Source organism: Tribolium castaneum, chromosome 9, assembly GCF_031307605.1.
Source record: "Tribolium castaneum strain GA2 chromosome 9, icTriCast1.1, whole genome shotgun sequence".
NCBI classification, from domain to species: domain Eukaryota; kingdom Metazoa; phylum Arthropoda; class Insecta; order Coleoptera; family Tenebrionidae; genus Tribolium; species Tribolium castaneum.
The window spans coordinates 10,362,246-10,373,952 of NC_087402.1; the positions used below are offsets into that span (position 1 = coordinate 10,362,246).

General features: G+C 35.9%; 1 protein-coding gene across 1 annotated transcript; it reads left to right on the forward strand.

Annotated features, from left to right (window-relative positions):
* The first annotated feature begins 602 nt into the window (after nt 1-602).
* Nucleotides 603-1,364, forward strand: Ash (achaete-scute homolog). Its single transcript, NM_001039448.1, has one exon. It carries the CDS (start codon nt 603-605, stop codon nt 1,362-1,364), a length of 762 nt encoding a protein of 253 aa, NP_001034537.1.
* The last annotated feature ends 10,343 nt before the right edge of the window (nt 1,365-11,707 follow it).

Below are 11,707 nucleotides of genomic sequence, written 5' to 3' on the forward strand. Positions count from 1 at the left end.
TTGTCAGAAATTTAGATAAAAGCGAGATTATCAGTAAATTTGATAATGCTCAGAGAAACAGAAACAGTCTTTTGAATTAGGTGAGCTTCTGACGCTTTTTTAAATTTCTTTAAAACCAGCTACGTGTTTTTTTATAAAAAGATTTAAAAAAACTGTGCTGAAAGAGCACCACAGCTTTTATGAATTTAAAAACATACTGAAACATTACGGACATAACAATTACGGAAATACTTGTTGCTCACCCTGAGGGGTAACTTGTCCACCTAATTTTGAATGTTGGTCCTTGGGGAAAGCTCAAAGCTCCCGAATTTTCGTGGCGAATTCCCACGACCGGACCGAATGTAGTTATGTGTGTGACAGCTTCCGGTCCTGCAAGAAGCTGCAAAGCCTCGCGCCGGCTCACTTGGCCGTGCGCCTCTTGTCTTCGGCACGCGCTCAACCCTAAGCGCGCGCACCCTCTTCGGTGGTGGGGCACCTCGCTTGAGGCCCAGCTACAAAGAGCTTGTCCATTGGAAGCGCGCCTCATACCGGGAGTAGCTTTCGCAGCGTCAAAGTGCCTTAAAGTGCTCAAGTTCTTAAAAAATCCGTGACTTTTAACCCACATGGCAGTCGTCCAAACACCGTTCGCGATGACCCTCGGCCAGCAAAACAAAATGTACAACGTGATCCAGCACTCGCCTCAGCAATCAATCATCGTCTCTGGAAGCATCACCCAACCCACCAAAACCGTCATCCAGAGCAAACGACCCCTGGCTCCGGCCCCGGAAAGGACGTCGGTTTTAGTCACCAATAACTCGGATCTGCGATGCAAGAGAAAAATCCAGTTCATGCCCTACGGACCCCAACAGCAACCGGCGTCGGTGGCCAGGAGAAACGCCAGGGAACGAAACCGAGTCAAACAAGTAAATAATGGATTTGCAACGTTGAGACAACATATTCCTGCAAGCGTCGCTGCAGCTTTTGCCCCCCAAGGACCATCGACAGGACGTGGAGCTTCGAAAAAGCTCAGTAAAGTCGAAACTTTAAGACTAGCAGTTGAATACATCCGGAGTCTCAAACAAATGATCGAAGACCATGAAAATGACACGACCGGAAACTCCGGTGAAGGCTCCCTCCAAGAAAACCGATATTACAACAACAGTCCGGACCAATACCAATCCTACCAAATTTTACTACCCACCCCCACATGTTCGGAGGCCTCCTCATCACCCACCCCCTCACACAGTTCCGAAAGTTCCTTCTCAGCCGCCTCCAGCTACACCAACACGATTTACCACCAGGAAAATTTCGAAAATTACGAACCGAAAAGTCCCGAAGATGAGGAACTCCTCGATGCGATATTCTCCTGGCAACAGAACGAATGAATAAGGTCAGTACATCCCACTTCCTTGAAACACGATCAATTTTTCGAAAAATGTTATTTCGTGGCTTATTGTATCATTGAAATCACCACCGGCAGGTAGAAAAATTCGCGATAAGTACGCGTTTCCGCGACATAATACCGACTTTTGTTGATAAGAAACCTGCTTTTTACCTGTCGGGCCCCCTTCTCCGTTTCCTCTTTTGATTTCTTACCCTCACGGGATGAAAAGAGTCGCGACCGTGAGGGGTCCATTCAAAAATACAATAGTGTCTGCGAAATTGCCGGTGGAGGAAAAAAATCGTGTGTAGATGTGTGTATAAGAACCTGAAATTTTCAGAATTTTAACGGTTTCTTTTCTGTTACAGATCGAGAGAAAGAGAGAGGCCAGTGCGGACCTTGACCAGTGCCTTCACGAGTGATATTTTTTGGGTTCTGTTTACAAAAAATATATTGTTATTCTAGTCATTGTTTTCCTCTTGTACATACTTGTAAATATTGTTAGTTATATACGTAGTGCTATTTTAAGAAATTGGTTGAGACATTCCTCTGCTGTTATTGCAATATATTGTATAAAAATTTGAGAAATTTAAAACGATGCCTTTTTATGGTTCAAACTCGTACTGAGAGCCCCAGTAATTAGTCGTTAAGTTTTTACAGTGTAAGCATGTTCCATGACTTAAGCTAAGTTATTTTTCGTAATTAATTTAAGTATTTTTGATACTACTTTTTTACACTGTACTGAGCCAATAAACGTGCGATTTTTTAAAGAACCTGTCTTTTTTTTGCCCCAAAGTTCGAGAAACAATTAATAGAAACACACAAGGTGTTTCTCGGATTGGCGCGTGCTGTTCGACTACACCTGCCTCAAAAACACATGTTGATATGCTAATGTTATTACTATAAAAAATGTCGTATGCTACTCCCTCCTCCTCATTTCGGCTTGACAAGTTTACCAATATTTTTCACTTTATTATTGTCTTAATCACTACTGGTGTTAATTAAGAAAAGTCGTTGAAGAGGCTCTAGTCGTTATAGACACTTTCTCTTCGACGAAAATATGAAGTACGTCCCATCCTCGAGGCTAACAAAAATTAATTACCATTGACAGCTATATCGCAGTGTTGTATTTTAGTCCCTTCTTATCTTAATTATGAATTTTTAAATTGGTTATAAGCACACGGACGAAACTTTCGGCCCAAGTAATAATAAAACCGATTGTTGCAGCGCCACTTTCACGACTTTTAATTGGACGCGAAGCCCTTGAAAGAATCTCCGGAAAAATGCCCGGAATTCGTAAATTAGACTGAATTTTATCGACGCGTCGCCCGACCCGGCATTCAAGTCTCTAAACAATCGAGGGTTGCGGGGTTTGTATTGCTGGTTGCCCTCCCAACTTCGAATTAAACTCTCCATGTTCGAGGGTGCAAGACGACCACGTTATCTCTTGTATCTTTCTCCAAGAGACCGCTCCGATAACTCGAAAAGATTAAACTTAGAATCCATCACTTCTCTCTCGGCCCGTGATAAATCACTCGAAAAGTGCAACCGACTGTGTCTAAGGGTAGCCATAGAGAAACTTTCGTTCCTTTGCATAAATATATTCTCTTTCCGCATCCCTTAACATCCAAGAAACGATCACACGGCTCGCTGAACGAACCGGCGACAAAAGCAACCAAATAAAATAAATCGAAACTTCTTGCATGCAAATCGATTGATCGCGTGTGCGACTTTCGGTTATCGAATCTGTAATTATCTGAAAAAAAGTCGACGATTCAATTTCGTTTCGCCGGCTTCCGCTTATCTTAAGACTACTGAATTTTCTTTTAAGGGTAATTAGAGGCGAATAGGCGCCCGAGCAGTGTGGCCACGATAAAAAGTGTGGACCTGAAAAATTTCAACCGGTCACGATAAATTTCACCAAGTGGCATGTTAAGATATGCGAGTTTTATTAGACTTATAAATAATAACGGGCCGAACATCACACATGCGGTTTTTTGCAACCTTTATTTACAACACTGATAGAGGCATATATCAGTTAGGCGTTCCTCAACGGCTCCCTTCTATCGTCCTATAATTCTATTACTTTGTTAATGACGGCTGATTAAAGCACGGATGAGCGGTAGCGAGTTTATTTTATTTTAGCGAAATTTGAAATTAATACGAAAACAAAACTTATTTCATCTTTTTTGTCGTACCACCAAATTTAACAGATGTTATTAAAATTTGTTTTAAATAGATAATATAAGAAAGACGGTCAAAATCAATTGTAGATGTTTCAGAAGGGAAAAAGTGTAATGTGTAATGATTTTTGACTCCAACGGACTGTTCAAACACCAAAAGAGTGCATTCTTTTTTAGAAAAAAATCTTTAACAGACAGCCAACGAAAAATGTCCATTTTGTGGCTTTACTTTCCATTTCGGGCATTTTGGGCGTCACTGGAGCCCTGTGTGGACCACCCCACACAGGACACACCGCACCGACCGCAAGCTCTCTGTTTACTTCGGTCATTATTGCACTATTTGTATACATTCAGCGCATTGTATTCCCTGACTAAAGAGTCTCTAAACGTCGTTTAAAAGCCTTGGTGAATGTCCAAGACTACAATTTCGAAATTTGATTGATATTTTTATTTCCATAGAAAATTTCAGTAGGCATTCAGGTCATTGTATGAACCTTCTTTTATTTCGGAGGGGGCGTGAGAGTGAATTTTTCGATGACCTTGGACGAATTTTCGCATTTTATATTGTCGTAATTTGTAACTTTACACTCGTCACGCTTTATAACAGTAATAATAAAGACCAATAACTATATTTAAAGTGGGGCGGCAGTCAATTACGATTAAATTCCGAAATCGAATTGGGTCCGACTATTAATTAAGTGTCTCCTCTCGAGGGCTGCAATTTATTCATGAAATTATCGGTAATAACGCTGTAAAAAATACCACCCCGCGTATATCAAATTTAAAACAGAGAATTAGTACCGGCATAAATCTAGCGTAATTTACGAGCCTATATAAGTAAAATAATAGATAAAAAATCTTTTTCGAGTAGTAAAAATTGTTTTAATTACTGAACCTTGCTGTAACTACTGTTCCACGTCCGTCAAGATTAGATCAGTCCGCTTTATAGACTTGAAATATTATTTTTTTATCTGTTTCTGGTAATGGGAGTAGTGGCGCAGTTATGGCTCGCCCGAGGGGGTAAACTGACCTCTGTGGCTGCGTGTGGTAGGTGCACAGCGGGTATTGGTCTTGTTTTGGCACATCCCATTGATCGACAGATAGTTATTGTTGTTAATCGACAATTATATGGGACAGTTGACGTCTGTATCAGTGTGGGTGGCGCGACGAACCAGTGGTCAACAAACTGTCTTTTTTCCACCAAAACCACGCAAGAGAAGAATTACAGACAGACCGTGAAAATATTACGTCTTGACGCCGGCTTTTCACAGATCGATAACCGGAGAAGTGGATGTGCGAGACTCTTCCGACAAAAACAAACACAAGAAGTGTGGTGGAGCGCGACCGACAAGGTCGCGTGTTCAAAGAAAGAAGCGACAAGTTGCGGTCGTGACGCACGGCCAGGAAATACCGCAAGAGTACGCGTGCCGGACTAGGACGGCCACCAAAATCAATTCAGATGAGCAACACTCAACACCCAATTAAAAAGCGGACTATTTCACGGAAAAATCACAAAAATCCAGAAATTCCACCTAAAATGCTCCCACAAGAAATTATTGGATTTAGCATCAGCAAGAGAAATGTATTAAAATTGATAATAATAAGAATAATAACTCGTTTTTATTTAAATTTTAAATACAACTCCCGAGGCGAAATCTAGCAGTTGCTATTCGAACTTAACTCCCTCAACAGCTAAGAAGCAAATGAACAGTAAAATAAATGAATAAATAAATGAAATAAAAGTTACAATTGCACAGTACTAAAACTAAAAAAAAATGACGAAAAATAACATAAAATGAAGCCAGACTAAAATAACAAACAACAAAAAGAATTTTGAAAAAAAAAATAGATTAGAAAAATATGCTTTTATTTTATTGCGAAAATTGTTCACCGAAAGTTTTTCTTTAATCTGATTTTCTTATTTATTCTTTTTTTAAATTTTATTTATTTGTTATTTTTATTTATTGTACTTATTGCTGTTTTAAGGGAAACTTAATGGCTAACTTTTTTTGAATAAAATATTTCACGGAGTAGGATTGTGAAGCAGTAACGAACATTTTATAGATAAACACTAACAAATAATAATATAATTATATATTTAGTCTACCGGCAGCCAACCAAGTTCTTTTATTTTTTGCGATATATGGTCAAATTGTCTTAATTTACAAGTAAAACGAGCACACAAATTTTGTATTTTTTGTAGTTGATATTTGGAACAATAATTTAAACAAAACAAAATTAAGAGGAAATAGTTTGAACAGATTTTGAAAAGTTGAACTAAACAAAAACAAACAAGAAAAATAGAAAGTACAATAAATAGTATATGACACTCGTTTTATAAGTCTTAACTGGGGCACTCATTCTATTGGAGCACTCCTTCGACGTGCTCCAAAACCATTCGTACCACAATACGATAATAAATATTATTTTTGTAATTTTCCGCCATTTTGATGTTTTAGTGGGCATCTTAAAGCACGCAATGTCATCAAGTGCGATGTCATAATAGTCATTATTTGACGGAACATTTTACGAAAATTTCTAAGTTGGCAAGAGGCAAATTCGGGACCGTATTTCTGCTAATTTCACAAATTTCATGAGGCGTTCATGGAAGATTACCTTCATTATCACCCATCCTCTCGATTTTTTGACAAAATTTAGATAAAACAAAAATTTTAAATCAATTTTTCACATTCAAAATTGGGACATTCCCAACCGTCACAAAAATCGACTAAAATAACAATTTTTGCCTAAAAACGACAAAAAAATTACAAAAAATTATAAACAAAAAACTCATTTTTGAAACTGAATTCGTGCTTTAAAACTGGTCTTATGATATTTGTTTTTTAATATACTATTACGGTCAAGTTCACATATTATTTTCTAAATCATAATTCCAGATCCATTATAATTTTAAGATTTTTTACGTTATTTGAGGCAACTATTTGTATATTCGAGTTTATTTTCGTGTTTCTTTTAGAAATACAAATTGGCGAAGATTTGCTCGTATTTAAATTCAAGCCAATGCATTTAGAAATTAAAAAAAATGATTTAAATCTTCATTAATAAAATTGCACGCTCGTTCCACATCATTAAAATTAAATGGTGACATAACTGAGTATCATCTGCAAAGGCATAGATATTTACATAATTTAAGAATTATAAATTTCTAATACCTCTACGTTGTAAATTAAAAATAGGAACGGTCCCAAAATTGAGCTTTGTGGAACATCGGACGTAATATTACCTGCTCTTGATTATGTCTATAGTAACAATTTCTTTGTTATTTCTCAGATATGTATGAAAAAAAATTGTTGATATTTTGTCAAAACCGTAAAAAAGTAATTTTGGACATAAACGTGTGTGATCCAAGGTGTCAAACGATTTGGAAAAATCCCACATTTTTCACTTTTATACAACAATCTAAAAAAGTTCTAAAACAATCATCAAGAATTTTTCTCAGGGTTGTAACAGTACTATAATTTTTTGATATCCTGACTGTTTATTAGCAATATACCTTCAGAAACGACACAGCTATCTTATCTATAAGTAACTTTTCCTAAATTTTTTGATAAAACTGGTAATCTGCTAATGGGTCTCAAGACAGGATTTTTAATTTTGGGTAAAGGACTAAGGCAATTTTCACTATTTCAGGAGAATATCCAACCACAATTTATCAGTTACCAATGCGAGTAATAAATTTCATCAATATAGGTGAACATGATTTCAACATCTTTTCAACCAAAAGCATTAGGTTTTAAATTATCAATTATCTGTTGAACTTCATCAAGCGTTCAGGAAGAGTTGAGACCGTTGAACTGTTGCACCAAAAAGGGGTTGTGAAATGCCATTAGAAAAAGTTAATAGGAATGTACGAGAGAAATGTTTATTAAAACAATTAAAAGTAGTAAAGATGCGTTTTAGCCTGATTTATGCTTAATCGAAGTTTAATCCCCAGTATCTGGCTTTAATCGGGTCGGAATTTATATGTTTAAAATCCCTAATTGATTGCTTTAGCCGAAAATCGAAAAATTATGAGATCAATAATTATGTAAACAACGTTAAATTGAAATAAATTATTCAGTAGCGGCGTCATGACGCAATTTCCAGCCCGAAAATAGAATCACAATTATGTATATTATAACGAACCAGTTCTCGAAAAATTTCAGAAATTTCTCCTGATGATACGGGCGAAATTCAACTAAATTGCGCCATCAGCACTACACGTTCCTGTGTGAAAAAGACTAATAATGATATATATTTCAATTAGAACGTATCCTGTAATCGACTTGTAATAGGATGATGGGCGATATTCCGGCGGCTTCACAAAGAGAAATCGCCGGCGCCCGTTCAGTGCCTTATTGTGTATCATGCAGTATAATGAAGGTATCTGGATATGAAGAAACTCGGACGACATTCTCAACCCCAAAGGAAAAAACCGAGACAATGATTAAGAGACACATCCAAAGACATAAATCTGGAAACGCGCTGAAAGCGATGAAATATAGTGTGGGAATTCCACCCCCGACTCGTAAAACAAACAATTCCGATACATATGCATGATGAAGGGTTGAACGCTGATTTACGAGCCACTTTTTGCATAAAAATGCCCCAAACAGGGCTGATGCTGCGCCCGTAAATCTCCAAGACATTTGATACTTTTCTACCGGTTTGAAAAAATTCAATTGTTAATTTAGTCGAGGGCATTTACATACGAAATTTCCGATTTCGTATGCGCATACTAAACGAGAATTTTTCCCGCGTAATTAGCCCTCCAGGCTCCGACATAACACCACATAAAAGCACGAAATTCCGACAATTGTGACTTTTACCAGCCAAAATCGTCGACCTTATGCTAACAGCCATCGGTTTCGATGATTGACGATATCGACGAATTCCGTGCTTAGATAAGCCAGCGAATGAATAAAATTTCGATAAATATGGTCCAAAGGACAAGATCCGTATCGAAATTGCGCAATCTGAAAAAGTTTAACGAGGTGCGAGTTTATATAGTGTAAAGAAATTGATTAAATTTGAATACATAAGGACTTACTTCTAGTTCTAATTGTTAATTTGTTTATCTAAATTGATGATTTTCGAAAATTGGGAATTTTAATTGGACGTTTTGGACGCAGAGCGGCCACAAATAACACTCTCCCTGTCAATTTCCAACGGAATTTATTAATTAAACGACACCCTGGTACAAAAGAACAAGAACAAATTAATCAATTATGGCCCAGCACGTACTTGTAATTAATTTTCCTTAACTAATTAAATTACGCCAACTACCAATTAATTATAATCGAAGCTTAAACAGTTAGGCGTCTATTTTCGGCACGATTTTTTCTAATTAACCGCAGCCGAATTTACGTGTTAATTAACGTCCATTAAGCGAGATCAAAATTCCATCGATTGCAACTCAATCAGAAATCGATTAAGTGTTAATGTGAAAGAAATCTATTAGTTTGCGCTTGCGGACCGTTAGTTTAATTGAAAAATAACTCAATTGCCCTCTCATCTTGCTGCGTGAGAAATTTTGGTAGTTTTTCCACGTTAATCATGAATTATGGATGTGGGGCTAATAAATTTCAATCGCAACTGTTGGATTGGCAAATTAAAATGTGTTTGACAAATGCCATAATCCTCAATGTTACGGTATTTGGGGATTAGCGCAATAAATTCCAATCACAACACTTATTGGCCTACCGAGAGGCCCAAATCCGTCCCTGCCCAGCCTCAATGAAGGAGTAAATTAAGCAATTTAGGCTCGGTTTTTTATGTAGATATCGTCCATAGATTGTTATAAATACCTTGTTAATAGACGTCCGAGTAAATTAAAATGTTAAAGAGGCCCAGTAACGTTTCGTCTAAATCTTATTTAGAATCTATTCTCGTTTTTGTTAATACCCCATAAATAACTTGTTAAACGAGGACTTGCTTAAACCGATTATAAATATTCAGCGGGTGTCTTAATTGAGAACGGACCTTTTCCCGGTCGTTAATTTTGATTTATCATCGACGTTGGCAAAAAATCCCAAATCGATTTCTTCCGGGGGATGATTTCGCAGAGAGAGGGCGAACAATAACTCGCTTTCTTGCCGAGAAAAGGGTTCGAGGGTCTCACGTGAAAAGGGCCAGTTTTCGGACAATGACGTGTGGGAAGCTGATGGAAGGATCATCGATTTGCATGACGCTGTGTGATTTCGGCATCTGCTCTAGCATTAACATCCTTCTAATGACAGTTTTTGGCCTAAACCTCTACAAATATTTTCAAACAAATTAGAGAAAATTTGGCCCAATTTCGATAATTGCACCAAATGATGATCGATGCGAGCTTTCGGATGTGTGAGATTAAATCTTTTTCTTCTTTTTTTCTATATGTATGTCAGAAATATTGAAAGTCATTGTCCGTAAAGGGTTATGTTATGTGTTATTGAAATATCATCGTTGACGTGTCGTTTCTATATAACACAATGTTTTGAAAAGTGTCGGATTTACGACGATATTATGTTTCTGGGGGCGATCGCATGGAAAATTGTTCTCGTTTCAAATGTCACAATTTTGACGAAAATTTCTAAACCCAGATTCATACACCAACAGCAGCAATAACCCAAAAAATCCAATAAAATTTCAGTATAGTTCGAGGTTTTATAAAAATGCGATGTACAGAATAGTATGTTATTCCAATGTAGTAGACGAATTGAATACTTTTATCTACGACTGCATTACTGAATTATTTATTTATTTATCTATTTATTTATTGTGTTATTTTTCAACTAAAAGGCGTTGACAAAGTACCTTAAATATCAAAAAAACAAATTTGTTTTCATCAAAAATAAATTAAAACGGCGAAAAAAAAGGCTTGAAATGTGACTGCTGGCAAATTTTTCAAACTTTCGGTTATCGGATGCAAATAAAATTGACATACGTATGTCAATAACAACAAAAGATAACAACATATCAATAACGGTTGTTTCACCTAATTCAATAAGGCAAAATTAAAAATGTAATAAAACTGTGTGATCGATACAAAATTTTAAAGCCATAGTACATACATTGGAAGTAAAAACGTCTCTAGTGTAGACCCGAAAAAGACGACCTGTAGCAATGTTAGTAAATGAAATTATTATCATTGAAAAATAATAAACACAAAATAGTCATTAAAATATGTAATTATTTTAGAATAAGAAAGAAATTTAGTAAATATAGAAAATTTGGAAAAACAAAAAATCACTACAGAAACAAAAGTTTATAAATAGAATTCATAATGACAATTCCTAGTAGGTAGTTTCGTTTATTTTTATAAACATTGTCAAAGTGATTATAAATAAAAAATATATAAAACAATGTGTTTAAAAATAAAGCTTTTTTACAAAAAAAAGTACTAAAATGCAAAAATGGTAGTTTATTATACAAGTGAAGAAAAGTTGTTCAGTGAGTGATGTCAGTGATGTGTTTCTGAAACGAGTGCAACGTTTCCTCTTATAGGTACATTAAAAATTTTTTGTTAAATTTTTTCACCGATAGAATAAGAAAAATCACCGATTAGAACAAAAAATTGAATGGCCACTTTATTCTATCGAGTAAGATAAAAAAATAACTAAATCAAATAATGTACCATATAGTAACCACCTGTATCTATGGAATAAGCAACAACATTATTAATACCTATAAGAGAAATAATGTTTTTCTACCAAAAAAGAATATTTTTGCTATAATTAATAAAAGCTTTGGAAAAGCTTCATTAAAAAAATATTTTATGTATATACTATATATATTTTTTGCTTTTAATTGTTTATTTATTCCATGTTTTTTTTGAGTTGCAAATTTGAGCACTTGTTTTGTGGTATGTGGTAGAAAACAGCTGTCAGCATTTTACAGCAATTCTACCCTGTATTCTGGGTTTGTCATCCGTGATTAACAAATTTAAAAATTTTTGTGACATTTATTTGTAACAAAACGTAATGAAAATGATTAGGCATTAATATATTTGAGTGAACAATGCCCTTTTTACACACAGGCCGTGACGTCATAACATACCGTGTAGACTGACCGTGTATGTTGTCATAAGATGCGGTATGTACAAATCAAACACCCCTTTATAAACTAATCTAAAACTATAACACCCACTGTAATCCCTTTAGGGGGTAATTAACTATATAAAATT